Genomic DNA, 16,460 nt, shown 5'->3' with positions numbered 1-16,460 from the left:
ACACCATCTGTAAAAAAGGTGGAAATTGAAAAGGAGGAGGCAGACATCAAAATCCACCATAGACTACCTAAAGAGATGCAAGCTGAAGGTTTTACCATGGCCCTCACAGTCCCCTGATCTGAACACCATTGAAAATTTGTGGCTAGACCTAAAAGACCAGAGCAAGGAAGACGAGCCAGGAATCTCACAGAACTGGAAGACTTTTCTAAGGAAGAATGGATGAAAATCCCTCAAACAAGAATTGAAAGACTCTTGGTTGGCTGCAAAAAGCATTTTCAAGCTGTGTTACTTGCCAAAGGGGGTGCTACTAGGTACTAACCAGGGTGCCCAAACTTTTGCTGCTTTTGAAAATGTAAAATATGAAAATAAATTTTTAATACATTGGCAATGTGTCATCTTTAATGTTATATAACACAATAAATGGAGTAACGAGCAACCCCCTATTGTCATCTTTTCTAGTAGTCCAAAAAGGTTGACAGTCCGGAAACTTGTGAACTGGAGATCAGCAGCAGCAGCGGAAACATCCAACACCCCCAGGGGGAGAAGCAAATGTGAAGAGTGACCAGTGGATGGAAAAGAAACCTCAATAAAAGTGCGTGTTTATTCAACATCTATGGAGTAGCGCAGTGTCTTTTCCATCCACTGGTCACTCTTCACATCTTCAATGTTATGTCTTTTGTAGATCATTTATCTTCAACTTGCTGTTCACTATTCATAATAACAGTCATTTTAACCAGGGGTTCCCAAACTTTTGCATGCCACTGTATAAGAAAGTAGGTGCTAGATCCTTACACTTGGGGCCTCCTTGAATGGAAAAACAAAGGCAGATATGAACCAGGCCTTACTTGGTGCTACAGGAGTGAGGCTGTTGTCAGGGAGTTGTATTTTATTGATATCATAAATTCAGATATACTGCTCTATATTGAAAGAGAAGATACGACCATCCCTCCATGCACTTGGTTGGTGTGCAATTTTCCAACATGACAATGATCCAAAACACACATATAAGGCCACTGATAAATTTTTGTATTTTTTCTATTGTACTTCTCAGCTGTATTCAACCTCTATTCTCCTATATTCGACCTCTATTTTCCTGTATTTGGCCTCTATTCCTCTGTCTCCTATTATTCTCGCCTATGGTTCTTAGTCCGGTCACCTATAGCGGGTACTGATGTACAATTATCACTTTACTGCACCACAATAATGACAGCTTTGCTGTGCAATTGAGAGAGGAAAATGTGCAGGGCATCACATGACCAGCAAGATCAGTGCTGATTGGCTCTTACTAACAGGACATCCACATTGACCTCTGCCCATTGTATGAGTGACCTAGGCCTGGCCTCAGGATAGGGATAATGCTTTCATGTTCCACCTCCTTCTAATGTCCGCCCTACCAGATACCGGTGTATAAATGTATACACCACGAGAAGTCGTAACCACCGCTACTGGATGTCTCACCCTTTTGGCTTAGTATAATAGAAGCGTCCCCCTCCCTTCTCCTGCTCTTCCTCCAGCCTCTGTATGTCTGCATGCACAGTATTAGCGGTAGTTGCCATTTCCGGATGTCCCATTCCGGAAATGGCAATTGAAGTTAGAGATGCGCGAATACTATTTGAATTGCGCACTCCCATTGCAATGTATGGAAGCGGCACACAGACTTTGCCAGCGGCCGCTGCTTAAAGGGATTCTACCATTAAAAGAAGTTCTTTCCACTTGACCACGTCGGAATAGCCTTAAAAAAGGCTATTCGTCTCCTACCTTTTGCCATAGCGAGCGCCGCCTTCTTCCTCAGCTGCATCCTCCCCTTCTGTGTCGTCTTCTTTGGGCCGCATGGATGACGCATGCGTAGTCGGCTCTGGCTGTGAGAGCCTGTTAGAGCCGACTGCGCATGCATCATCAATGAGGCCCAAAGAAGACGACACAGAAGGGGAGGACGCAGTTGAGGAAGAAGGCGGCGTTGGCTATGGCAAAATGTAGGAGACGAATAGCCTTTTTTAAAGCTATTCCGACGTGGTCAAGAGGAAAGAACTTCTTTTAATGGTAGAATCCCTTTAACTCCTCGCGTGCCGAGCGCTTCCATTCATTTCAATGGAAGCGTGCCATTGAAATGAATAGAAGCGGCTGGCACGCGGGGGGTTAAGCGGCCGCCGGCAAAAACGGCGTGCCGCCGCTTTCAATCAAATATAAGGCGCACGGGACAGCGCTGCGCCTTATAGTTCGGTGCGCCTTATATATGAACCTAGGCAGGACTATAAGGCGCTCATGGGTAATGCGCCTTATAGTCCGGTGCGCCTTATAGTCCGCAAAATACAGTAATATCAGCCCCCCCCCCCCCCAGTCTTCTTACTTCCTGAACCAGAAGATTTCCTCATGGTTTAGTAATCCAAGTGTTTGCATGTGCTGAGCCATCTTAGCACTTTTCTTGATGGCCACCTCATAGCGCTCACTGCGGGACAAGAAGTTGAGGTCTTCATGCTGGAAGTCGGGGTCATTAATCACAACGCTTTCTACAACAGTAACATATGAACAAGGTCAATATACCAAATATAATGTAATATACAAGTTAAGTAGGGTTCATAGTACCATTGGATTCTGTTCAGATGGTGTCCGTTAAAAAGACCAAAAAACGGACACTTATCATAACAGACACAAACCTACAGTAACTGATGGCTATTAGTTACTGTCTGTTATATTTCCATTACCCATAGACCTCAATGTTAAAAAAATAACGGACACTTGTCCGTTCTTCCAAATGGACAGAAAAGTCCTGCATGTAGAATTTTTTGTCTGCTTGAAAAAACAGAAATGGTTGTAAATGGACACAAGATAAAATCCCATTGAAATGAATTGAAATTGCAGACGGACCAGCCAGTGTCCGCGGCTAAAATCTTGTATGGACAATAGCCACGGACACTGCTGAGCAGACACCAATGGTAGAGTGAACGCCCCCTTAGACCAAGGCAGAAATCATCTATGTTCCTGTGTATATTAGAGGACATAGATGCATATAGAAGACTATAAAGCAGTGTATATGCAGCAAGGAATGTCATGTACTGGCAGCCATTTTCTTAAAGGGATTCTACCATTAAACTACCTTTTTTCCTAATGAACACGTCGGAATAGCCTTAAGAAAGGCTATTCGTCTCCTACCTTTAGACGTGGTCTCCGCTGCGCCGTTCCGTAGAAATACCAGTTTTAACCGGTATGCAAATGAGCTCTCCGCAGCAATGAGGGCGGGCCCCAGTGTTGAAAGGCAGATGAGCGCATCCCCATTGCTGCCCGAGAGCTCTTTCCTGTGCCGCCTCCTTCTTCTGCAGCAACTCCGCCTCTTCTGGCTTCTCTTGCTCTTGTAGTTCGATACAGGAGCATAGAGAGGCCACCCCAAAATGGCCGGCGGCCGGCTCCTGTATTGAGCTGCAAGAGCGGCTACCCAAAAATAGCCGGCGGCCATTTTTGGGTAGCCGCTCTTGCAGTTCAATACAGGAGCCGGCGGCCGTTTTGGGGTAGCCGCTCTTGCAGTTCAATACAGGAGCTGGCCGGCGGCCATTTTGGGGTGGCCTCTCTATGCTCCTGTATCGAACTACAAGAGCAAGAGAAGCCAGAAGAGGCGGAGTTGCTGCAGAAGAAGGAGGCGGGCGCAGGAAAGAGCTCTCGGGCAGCAATGGGGATGCGCTCATCTGCCTTTCAACGCTGGGGCACGCCCTCATTGCTGCGGAGAGCTCATTTACATACCGGTTAAAACCGGTATTTCTACGGAACGGCGCGGCGGAGACCACGTCTAAAGGTAGGAGACGAATAGCCTTTCTTAAAGCTATTATGACGTGTTCATTAGAAAAAAAAGGTAGTTTAATGGTAGAATCCCTTTAAAGACCATGGGGAGCCTATTTAACCTTCTTAATGACCAATGATGTAATAGTGAGTCCTTAATCATTTGGGGCTGTATGGAGAGGGATTAGGAGTTGAGCTCTCTCCATACATAGTGCATGCTGGCTATTAATACAGCCAGCACCCGACACTAACAGCTGCGATCGGTCCTGACACCTATTACAGCTGTTAACAGTTTAGATGCTGCAGTTAAATGCAACCACGGCATCAAAACTGCGTAGGCGCTTTGGGCGCCACCATCTTTGGGAAAAAGCATAAATGGAACAAAAATCATAAAACTTAACTTTTAATTACAATGATATGTTAAAACGGTACCTATATAAATATGATACACATACCAATAAAAACAGTATATCAATAGATCACATGCAGTGATGGGAGAACAGAGATAAGGAAACTGACCCATCACTAAATATTGAAAAATATAGGGTGAGGGGAGAGGGAACACACAGCCCACTAGTCCAGATTGCAATTATGTGAAGAAATATATTGCTTCAAAAAGGATATAATATCCATAACTTACGTCCCACACATGATGGTACGACTGCACGGAAAGAGCTCCTCGGTCCGGAGCACCTCAGCAATGGGGTAAGTATCTTCAAAGAAGAGTTCCAGCACACGTGTATAAAAGTCCAAATATTTATTTCTCAAACATTAAAAGCGAACAAGGTTCAAAATAGACGTGACATTATTCACCCATGGAGAGTAAAGGAGCGCTCTATACCTGGCTCTACGCATTTTGTCACATATTAGTTGTGACTCCTTAGGGGAACCAAAAACAGGGTCGCTGGTTTCAGTGTACCCTTATCTAGAACTCGTATAATTGTCGCATTACATATACAGTAAACACATATGTACATGTAGGGTCGTACGTAGGATGTAGTTTTTCCAAAATGGAGTGTAGAATTCATTTATATATATAAATTCTGTTCCTAACATGCATGTTTGTATACATAATATTGATTCAAGTATGTCTCACTTACCTTTTAGTGTTACAACGGCATGTAAGCTCCGGGCCAATGATTCATTAATTTGTGAGGGCTCTTGGAGCATGCGCAGTAATGTTAAGAACCATCGGAGCTCCATACCTGTCAGGGGCAGGAAGCTGAGTCCCTTGTGAATTTAGAGCATGCGCAAATGAACACAGGATGACCGGGGTTCCATCTTTGTTGAGGGCAAGAACACATACAGCGGACCAATTAACAGCAATGAATGGGAACATGTGATCTTGCCTTACAAATGTATTTTAATCTGAATTTCATAAGGATGTGGTTATGTGTTTATAAAAGTATATGGGATGTTCTCTCCTTTTCCGTTTTTCTGTTATATGGAATGTCTTCTGGCCAAGAGTAAAAGAGATAGGGCTAGTTCACACGTGGGCAAAGGGGAGGTTTTTGACAGCGGAATTCGCTTCAAAAACCTCTCCTTTAACATGGTGGTCTATGTAGACCACTAGCTTTTTTTTTCCTCCTAGCGTTTTCCGCCTGAAGAAGCGACATGACCTTTCTTCAGGCGGAAAACGCCTGAAGAATTGCATAGAAGTGAATGGGAGGCGAAAACCGCGCGGTAAAAAAACGCGCGGTTTTTTGCACACAAAACCGCGCGGTTTTTTACAAAAAACCGCGCGGTTTTCGCCTGCAGTTTCTATAGCACATATAGGAAAAAAAAACACTAGCGAAAACCGCTAGCGAAAACAGCGTCAAAAACCTCGTCAAAAACCGCGCGGAATGCAAAAAACAGCGTCAAAAAAACTCCTCGAGGTTTTTTACCTCGCACAAATAAGCTAGGCGGTTTTCACGTGTGAACTGACCCATAGGATTCTTTATGCTGTAAGATCTAGTTAGGTTTTGCATATCCTTCTAATGTTAAAACACACTAATTTTGCAAGGGGTACATTGTTATGTATTTTCAACAATTCCAAGTAATCATTCGGATATTGCAATTGGTCATCTTGCTTAGTAGGTATTTTGGATTGTCTATGTATATTATTAATCTAAATATCAAAATATCTTGGAGGTATAAAGATTTATATTTATAGATAGTGGAATCTCAAGTAGTTCAGTAGGTGTTTTTAACATTGATATAGTAAAAAGTTTTTATGTTGTTTTGCCTATCATGCACTTTGGTATTTTTGTGTGTGTTTTTATTGGTTTTTGTTGCACCACTTGTGGTCTGCATACAAATAAGCTTCATCAATTTGGATTAACATCAGGTGATGGGCAGACTTGAGCAACTACAAATGGAGGTTTGTGTCTCAGAAATGATCAGACTTTGAGAAAGGATAGAAATATCCGAAACGCGTCAGTCTGACTCAAGCTTTTATTCCTTGTAGACTGCCTGCTTTATTTTTGTTATATTTTTAAATGCGAACATGAAATAAAGAAGGAATTGACTTCATATCCTGGTTTCGTTGCTGGATGATTCTTCCATACTTACCTTTGTTACCCTTATCTAGAGGCTAACTGCCATTCCCTCCCACATGGACTTGGTCTGAGCACTCGCCACCATCTTTCCAAATCGCTGCCCTCCAGAACATCATCGAAGGGTGGTGAAAGATTTACACGGCAATCGAAGAGCTTATTGAAGGCTCCCAGGCTTGTCATTACATAAGTCCTATTCCATGTTGCCAAAGGCACCGTGTAATAGAAGTCAAGGGATTTTTCTATTCATTGCAATACATTAGTACTACAGTGAATAGTATAAGCGATCGGACCCTCCTTAGGGTTCAAGGTCCCTAGGGGGTCTGAAAATAAAAGAAAAAAGTTCTTAAAAAAAAAAAAAAAAAAAAAAAAAAAAAAAAAGGTTCAAATCTCCCCTCACCCTTTCCCTAGATCACACATAAAAGTAAAAAAAAAAAAAAAAAAAAAAAACAATAATAAAACATAAACACATTAGGTCTCACCGTGGTCAAAAAAAGACCCCCAAGTATAATGATAGCAGCAGTAGCGGCTGTCACCGGGCCCCTAATATCCCGGGCCCTGTGGCAGCTGCCTCCGCTGCTATGGCGGTAGTTATGCCCCTGATACCATTAGACCTTCCTGAAATGGTAAGAATAAAAATGTCATCTTGTCCCGCTTAAAAAGACGCCATACCTAACTCCATACTTGTAAATATGAAAAAGTTACAGGTGTCACAATATGACGGCACAATACATTTGTTCTATTTTGCAAAGTTTTCACATTTTTTTTTAAAAAAAAGTTATCAAAACATTACAAATACTCTATAAATTTGATATTGCGGTGTTCATACTGACCCATGAAATACACACAGTGAACACCATAGAAATTAAACCCTTATGAAATTGGCGCATATCCACTTTCTTTTTCCAGTACATTGTACAGGATATTGAATGGTGCCATTACAAAGTACAATTTGTCCTGTAAACAATAAGACATCATGCCACTCTGTGGAGTGGAAAAAAAAAAAAAAAGTATGGCTCTTGGATGTTGGAGAGGAAAAAACAGATATGTGTAATGTCCCATAACAGCCAATATTTCTGTGTACATTGGGCCTTTGTGTGCATCTGGCCAATGCTCTGCATATGGATATTAATCAGTGCTGTCACCTTATATAATACAGTAGTGCGCAATGGCTTCATATTGGCATTACATTATACCACATTAGGTCACATTAGGTTTATTGTGTTGCTGCCACCTAATGACCAAAATGACACATTGATCTGTCTGCATAAATAATGGTATATTCCTTGCTTGTAATGGTACGTGCCATAGGTCTGTCACATGATCATTCCAGCCAATGGCATCTACTGATGCCTCTGAAGGTTCTAGAACCTGCTAGATTTGCAGGACCGGCCGTATTTGAGCATTTATCTGGACCTAAAAACCCCTTCCCCTCCACCAAACCCCTTGTGTGTGATCTTCACAAAAAATACGGACCAAGTTACCTTTGAACGGGTGGGGCCGGCCACAGCTTTATCTCTCTCTCTCTCTATCTTATAAAAATGAATTCTTGTCTGTCTGTCTGTCTGTACTCTAATGCGAACCAAACAACTGGACCGATCTTCACCAAATTTGGTACAGAGATACTTCTGATATCAGGGAAGGTTTAAGACGAGACTCCAACTCGCTCGGACATACCGTTGCTGAGATACAGCATTCCAAACACAGTGTCCCCCCCACTTAGCCAATACAAACCTGCAAGTCTTTCACTCATATTCCAACTGCAATACACATGGTCACTCCACATGCACAATACAACACTGATATCCAAACTGAGATACATGCATCAGAGGATTAGATACACAGATCAGCACACAGTATCACATGCCAGAGGATTAGATACACACGTCTGCACACAGTCCCACACACCAGAGGATTAAATACGCATTTCTGCACACAGTTCCACACACTGAAGGATTTGATACGTGCATCTGCACACGGTTTCACATGCCAAAGGATTAGATACAGGCGTCTACACACAGTTCCACACTCCAGAGGATTAGATATGCGCGTCTGCACACAGTTCCACATTCCAGAGGATTAGATACGCGCATCTGCACACAGTTCCACATTCCAGAGGATTAGATACGCGCATCTGCACACAGTTGTACATGCCATAGGATTAGATACACGCGTCTGCACACAGTTCCACATTCCAGAGGATTAGATATGCGCGTCTGCACACAGTTCCACATTCCAGAGGATTAGATACGCGCATCTGCACACAGTTGTACATGCCATAGGATTAGATACACGCGTCTGCACACAGTACCACATGCAGTAGGATTAGATACGCACGTCTACACATAGTTCCACACGCCAAAGGATTAGATATGCACGTCTGCACACAGTACCACACGGGGAGGATTAGATACGCGCGTCTACACACAGTACCACATGCCATAGGATTAGATACGCGCATCTGCACACAGTACCACATGCCGGGGGATTGGATACACGTGTCTACACACAGTTCCACACGCCGTAGGATTAGATACGCGCCTCTTCACACAATACCACACAGGGGAGGATTAGATACACGTGTCTTCACACAGTTGTACACGCCATAGGATTAGATACACGTGTCTGCACACAGTACCACATGCCATAGGATTAGATACGCGCATCTACACACAGTACCACATGCCGTAGAATTAGATACACGCGTCTACACACAGTTCCACACTCCAGAAGATTAGATGCGTGCATCTGCACACAGTTGTACACACCATAGGATTAGATACACGCGTCTGCACACAGTACCACATGCAGTAGGATTAGATACGTGCGTCTACACAAAGTTCCTCACGCCAAAGGATTAGATACACGCCTCTTCACACAATACCACACAGGGGAGGATTAGATACATGCCTCTGCACACAGTACCACAAGCCAGAGAATTAGATACGCGTCTCAGCACACAGTATCACACGGGGGAGGATTAGATATGCGCGTCTGCACACAGTACCACACGGGGGAGGATTAGATACGAGCGTCTACACACAGTACCACATGCCATAGGATTAGATACGCGCATCCGCACACAGTACCACATGCCGGGGGATTGGATACACGCGTCTACACACAGTTCCACACGCCGTAGGATTAGATACGCGCCTCTTCACACAATACCATACAGGGGAGGATTAGATACACGTGTCTTCACACAGTTGTACACGCCATAGGATTAGATACACGGATCTGCACACAGTCCCACACACCAGAGGATTAAATACGCACTTCTGCACACAGTACCACATGCCATAGGATTAGATACGTGTGCTTGCACACGGTTCCACATGCCGAAGGATTAGATACAGGCGTCTACACACAGTTCCACACTCCAGAGGATTAGATACGTGCATCTGCACATATTTGTACACGCCATAGGATTAGATACACGCGTCTGCACAGAGTACCACATGTCGTAGGATTAGATACACGCGTCTACACACAGTTCCACATTCCAGAGGATTAGATACGCGCGTCTGCACACGGTACCACACAGGGGAGGATTAGATACGTGTGTGTGCACACAGTACCACACTTTGGAGGATTAGATACATGTCTCTGCACACAGTACCACAAGCCAGAGAATTAGATATGCGTCTCAGCACACAGTATCACACGGGGGAGGATTAGATACGCGTGTCTACACACAGTACCACATGCCATAGGATTAGATATGCGCATCTGCACACATTACCACATGCCGAGGGATTGCATACACGCCTCTACACACAATTCCACACGCCGTAGGATTAGATACGCGCCTCTTCACACAATACCACACAGGGGAGGATTAGATACACGTGTCTTCACACAGTTGTACACGCCATAGGATTAGATACACGCGTCTGCACACAGTACCACATGCCGTAGGATTAGATACGGCGTCTACACACAGTACCACATGCCTTAGGATTAGATACACGCGTCTGCACACAGTACCACATGCCGTAGGATTAGATACGCACGTCTACACACAGTACCACATGCCGTAGGATTAGATACACATGTCTGCACACAGTACCACATGCCGTAGGATTAGATACGTGCGTCTACACACAGTTCCACACGCCGTAGGATTAGATACGCGTCTCTTCACACAATACCACACAGGGGAGGATTAAATACGTGCGTCTGCATGCGGTACCACACGCCAGAGGATAAGATAAGCGCGTCTGCACACAGTACCAAATTCCGTAGGATTAGATACCCACGTCTACACACAGTTCCACATGCCGTAGGATTAGATACGCGCCTCTTCACACAATACCACACAGGGGAGGATTAGATACGTGCATCTGCACACAGTACCACATGCCAGAGTATTAGATACGCGCATCTGCACACAGTACCGCACGCCAGAGTCATTAGATATGCGCGTCTGCACACAGTTTCACTTACTGGAGGATTAGATACGCGCCTCTTCACACAATACCACACGGGGAGGATTAGATATGTGCATCTGCACAAAGTATCACACCAACAAGGATTGGATACTTGCATCTAAACACAGTACTACACGGGGAAGGATTAGATACAGCTTTACTCCAGGTATCCATAACAACTGATCACAGGTTTTTCACTGACATCCAAAATGAGATACACATAATCACATGACGCTTATGGACATACACACAAACCACATACAAAATACACCAGTGCAAAATTGGACAATTCTTATGGGGCCACTACACAAACATAAATTGTAATATACCCGTGCGAAGCCGGGTCCTCCCTCTAGTTACATATATATGGCATATGTATATATCTGACATAAGCAGTAATCCTATTCCCCTCCTCCTCAGCGAATGTTGTGGTGTGTGCCCCCCCCCCCCCGAATGCCCCGCCTCCTAGTGGGCACGCTTTGGACTTGTCTCCGGTGGGGCACGTTGCTGGTATTCTTCATCGCTGAGAAAGGGGGCCAAGGTCCTGCTACTACAATACCCAGCTGGCTTATACAGCCAGCCGGCTTGCACCCTCCCTGCTAGGAGAGTGTGTGGTTCCTTCTGTAGTGAGTTGGGGCCTGTGCTAAGACAGAGCAGCATCACCTCATCATGTCTTCTATCAAGAGATGAGCCCCTCAGACTACTACTCTGCCCCTCCAGCTGCCAAGTCTTCTCCAGTAGCCCTGACTGAGGTGTTTATGAAGAGGTTGTATCCAAAGACTAGGTCTAGCCAAATCTGCTAACCCCTGATCCTGAGGACAACCTGTGCTGGATTGCTGCTGTGTACAGAAATCCTTGGTGATTCCTTGTAAGACTTGGACAAGCTTCTCCCCTGTCATCCAGACCACACCACACCACACCAGAAGAGCATCTTCCTACAGATATTTCAGAGTCAGAGGGGATAATCCTATGTCCAGGGCCCCTTTGCATTCTGGTTCTGCTAGCCTGGACACTATACAGTCGATATCATCTGTGTAGCTATATTTCCAAGCTGAGCTAAGGCGTGAAGGCTCTTTCTAGGCAGAAGCCTTGTTACTTGGACTGTGTATTCCTTAAAATTCATCACCCCTAGCAACCGAGTATATTGCCTGCTCCAAGCAGAAGTTACTATAGGAGAGTGTGAACAGACTATTGCACGTTCCTTCCATTTCTGCACCACTGACTGTACTTAGATTTAAAGTGACTTTTCCTCTGTACATCTATGTCTGGATTACAGTTGTTTTATGCACAATCCTCCAGTAAAGAACTGTTACCTGGTTTATTCCAACCTTGTGTCCAGAAGTCAGTTACCTGCACATTGTACATGGGTATTCCAGAAGAATCTAGGGTGGTGGGAACCATAAACACTAGGGCTGCATATATTCTGCCACGTGACTTCACATACACAGCCAGCCTAAACAGTGTTACCCCTGGTGACCACACATGCAAAAACAAAATTGGTTCAGTTTTTAAGGGGTTAAAAATACAATAGGCTCAAAGCTGCAGTTACAATGGATATCTGCCTACCCCAAACCCCAGCACAAGTGTCTACTTCTTCCCCCCCTCCTCATAATGTGTACTCACCAAGTTCTCTTCTCCTGTGGGTCCTCTCAGGGCTCCCATCCAGAATATATGTGATGGTCTCTGTGTTGAAGGAGGCAGTGGCCCTCTCCCTGCTCAGGTCTGGATTCATTGTCACCTCTGCAACTACCTCTACTGATGGCCTTTACCCCAAATGATGATGGGTTTGCTCCGTCCCCTCCATCACATGACTAGAGTGGGTGGAGAGAAGCAGGAAAACTACAAAACTGAACTTCTCCAGTCATGTTGATAATGTGGGGTGGAAAGTTGTTTTTTTTTTTTTTAGCGGTGAGGTAAGGTGAGACATTGCACATTGGGGCATACTTATCAATACTGTCGTACTTTGCACTGTCTTTATCTACAAATCCCGTTTGTAACTTAAGAAACATTTATGAATCTTTTGTACGGTCCTTCATAAATTATGTAGAGTTTGTAGAAAATAAAAAATTCTGACTCAAATACCAACTGACTAAAAGTTTCGGGCTTCACCATGAGACAAATATTTGGTGAAAACCGTGTAGACAAAAAAACTTCACCATAAAGTTGTAAAGCACAAGTATTTGGTGAACGTATCAAAAACCCTCCAATTTTCTGTTCTTTCTGGTGCTTCATATTCATAAACGTTCACCATAAATTTTAGCACAAATGTAAACAGAAAAGTGTTGGGCTTCTATTGATAAATATGCCCCAGTGTGTCCCAGGGCTTCCAGAAAATTGCTGCCATGACATTTTGGTTCCGGTTATTTGCGCATTAGCTATTCTGATAGGATAACGTACAGGTAGTAACATAACCTGTAGCCAATGGTAGTGTCAGACAGGAGGGCACCGAGGCAAAAAAAAAAATACAAGAAAGAAAACTTCATATCCGTTTATTGAGCCGACTTTCAATTTTGGTTATTTTTTGATTATTTCCAGCCCTACCTGCCATACGTATGAGGGACTAGCCAACTCACCTGGATTTCCTAGAACATATGGATTGGGTTTGAGTTCCCTCGCCCAGTCATGACTGTCATTAACCCAGTTTGTAGGTCAAGCACCCGGCAGAAACACCTGCAGAAGGAATCATTGCTATATGCAGCACAATTTCTTCTGTTCAGACTTCTCTAGGCAGGCACCATGTCCATAGAAGAATAAGAGCCGCTAGCAGCTGGCAGTATACACCCTGCAGGTAATCTAGTGCTGATTAACCCCTTACATACCCTGTTCTGCAGGGAAAACATGATATTGCAAAACTTAAGCTAATTTTTAGCCTCCATGTGAACCTTCATACATCACTCCAATGCATAGAGCAGATCTCCCAACCATCCCAGGTTCTGCAGGACAGTCCCGGATTCGGGGTCATATCCCGCGGTCCTGGTCGGCGGGAGGTATGTCCTGGACTCAACTCATCTGCATCGAGAGAGAGGACAAATTGAAAAATGAATACAGTGGTGAAGCAGGATGCAGACAGCCCCTTCCTAACCACTGTGTTCCTGTGCTCGGTTGTGTCCAGAATGGAGTAGTAACTGGTAGGTATGATTTTATAGGAAGGGGGAATCCTCTCCAAGGAGGGCAAAAAACTTAAAAAAAAAAAAGTATTTTAGTGCTATTAATGGGTTATTAATAGAGATGAGCGAACACTAAAATGTTCGAGGTTCGAAATTCGATTCGAACAGCCGCTCAATGTTCGTGTGTTCGAACGGGTTTCGAACCCCATTATAGTCTATGGGGAACAGATACTCGTTAAGGGGGAAACCCAAATCCGTGTCTGGAGGGTCACCAAGTCCACTATGACACCCCAGGAAATGATGCCAACACCTCTGGAATGACACTGGGACAGCAGGGGAAGCATGTCTGGGGGCATCTAACACACCAAAGACCCTCTATTACCCCAACATCACAGCCTAACAACTACACACTTTACACACTCAATACCACCTCTCTGACAGTAGGAAAACACCTTGAAACATGTGTATTTGGCACTTGCAGTGAGGAGAGCTTGTCACCAGCAGTGAATTTGGCCCTTGTAGTAAGTTGAGGTTGGCACCAACATTTGTTTTGAAAATCAGGGTGGATTGAGCCTCTAACCAGCAGAGTTTGGGCAAATTCATGGTGGAGGGAGCCTCTAAACACCCCAGTTTGGGCAAATTCATGGTGGAGGGAGCCTCTAAAAACCCCAGTTTGGACCAATTCATGGTGGAGGGAGCCTCTAAAACCCCAGTTTGGAACAATTCATGATGGAGGGAGCCTCTAAACAGCCCAGTTTGGACAAATTCATGGTGGAGGGAGCCTCTAAAAACCCCAGTTTGGACCAATTCATGGTGGAGGGAGCCTCTAAACAGCCCAGTTTGGACCAATTCATGGTGGAGGGAGCCTCTAAAAACCCCAGTTTGGACCAATTCATGGTGGAGGGAGCCTCTAAACAGCCCAGTTTGGACCAATTCATGGTGGAGGGAGCCTCTAACCAGCAGAGTTGTGGGAAAACAGGGTGGAGGGAGCCTCTAACCAGCAGAGTTGGTGGAAATCAGGGTGGAGGGAGCCTCTAACAGCAGAATTGTGGGAAAGCAGGGTGGAGGGAGCCTCTAACCAGCAGAGTTGGTGGAAATCAGGGTGGAGGGAGCCTCTAACCAGCAGAGTTGGTGGAAATCAGGGTGGAGGGAGCCTCTAACCAGCAGAGTTGTGGGAAAGCAGGGTGGAGGGAGCCTCTAACCAGCAGAGTTGTGGGAAAGCAGGGAGGAGGGAGCCTCTAACCAGCAGAGTTGTGGGAAAGCAGGGTGGAGGGAGCCTCTAACCAGCAGAGTTGGTGGAAATCAGGGTGGAGGGAGCCTCTAACCAGCAGAGTTGGGGGAAATCAGGGTGGAGGGAGCCTAGTATTAGCAGAATTGTGCAACGCTTATGGTGGATGAGTATGAGGATGCGGAGGAATTGGAGAGGTTGAGTACAGACATGGAGTTTCATGTTGGGGTGCTTTACACAGGTGGGCACAAAAATGAAGGCTCTATCCAGTGGTGGTTCATTTTTATCAAAGTGAGCCGGTCGGCACTCTCAGCTGACAGACGGGTGCGCTTGTCAGTGATGATGCCACCGGCTGCACTGAACACCCTCTCAGATAGGACGCTGGCGGCAGGACAGGACAGCACCTCCAAGGCATATAGGGCAAGTTCAAGCCACAGGTCCAACTTCGACACCCAATACGTGTAGGGCGCAGAGGGGTCAGAGAGGACAGGGCTGTGGTCGGAAAGGTATTCCCGCAATATGCGCCTATACTTCTCACGCCTGGTGACACTAGGACCCTCCGTGGCGGCACTTTGGCGAGGGGGTGCCATCAAGGTGTCCCAGACCTTAGACAGTGTGCCCCTCGTTTGTGTGGACCGGTGAGAACTTGGTTGCCTACTGGAGGAACTGCCCTCCCTGCCGCCAACGTCACATGCTGGAAACATCTCCATCATATTCTGCACCAATTGCCTGTGGCAAGCATTGATGCGATTGGTCCTCCCCTCTACCGGAATAAAAGACGAGATGTTGTTTTTATACCGGGGGTCAAGGATAGCAAAGATCCAGTACTGGTTGTCCTCCATGATTTTGACAATACGCTTGTCGGTTGTAAAGCACCCCAACATGAACTCAGCCATGTCTGCCACAGTGTTAGTTGGCATGACTCCTCTGGCCCCACCGGAAAGTTCAATCTCCATTTCCTCCTCATCCTCCATGTCTACCCATCCGCGCTGCAACAATGGGACGATTCGAAGTTGCCTGGAAGCCTCCTGTATCACCATCACATCATCGGACAACTCTTCTTCCTCCTCCTCCTCCTCCTCCTCCATTAAACGCGATGAAGCGGACAGATGTGTGGACCTACTCTCCAGCTGTGACGGATCGGATGCTATCCCTAACTCCTCTGTGTGATCTGAGTTATCCCTGATGTCAATCAGGGATTCTCTCAGAACACACAAGAGCGGGATTGTAAGGCTCACCATCGCATCCTCAGAGCTCACCCTCCTTGTGGACTCCTCAAAGACCCGTAGGATGTCACAAAGGTCTCTCATCCATGGCCACTCATGGATGTGAAACTGAGGCAGCTGACTTTGTGGCACCCTAGGGTTTTGTAGCTGGTATTCCATCA

At 45.4% G+C, this 16,460-nt stretch overlaps 1 protein-coding gene and 1 long non-coding RNA gene across 3 annotated transcripts in view; one reads left to right on the top strand and one right to left on the bottom strand.

The window, feature by feature from the left end:
* Positions 1-12,487, bottom strand: part of LOC142208768 (peroxisomal acyl-coenzyme A oxidase 1-like) — a 30,447-nt gene extending 17,960 nt beyond the window's left edge. Inside the window, exons 1-2 of one of the 2 annotated variants that reach the window (XM_075277463.1) lie at positions 12,362-12,487; positions 2,348-2,507 (exon numbers count right to left, since the gene is read on the bottom strand). In XM_075277463.1, coding sequence (XP_075133564.1) covers positions 2,348-2,507; positions 12,362-12,470 — 269 coding nt within the window. In that variant the 5' untranslated portion in view covers positions 12,471-12,487. Of the gene's footprint in view, positions 1-2,347; positions 2,508-12,051; positions 12,123-12,361 lie in introns of those variants that run through there. The other variant, XM_075277464.1, reaches the window with a different exon arrangement.
* LOC142208787 (uncharacterized) overlaps positions 1-16,460 on the top strand; it is a 532,067-nt gene that overhangs the window by 371,539 nt on the left and 144,068 nt on the right. The gene's annotated exons all lie outside the window — the stretch shown is intronic.

This window comes from Leptodactylus fuscus, chromosome 6, assembly GCF_031893055.1.
Source record: "Leptodactylus fuscus isolate aLepFus1 chromosome 6, aLepFus1.hap2, whole genome shotgun sequence".
Lineage (NCBI taxonomy): Eukaryota > Metazoa > Chordata > Amphibia > Anura > Leptodactylidae > Leptodactylus > Leptodactylus fuscus.
This window is presented reverse-complemented; position numbering and strand designations above follow the sequence as displayed.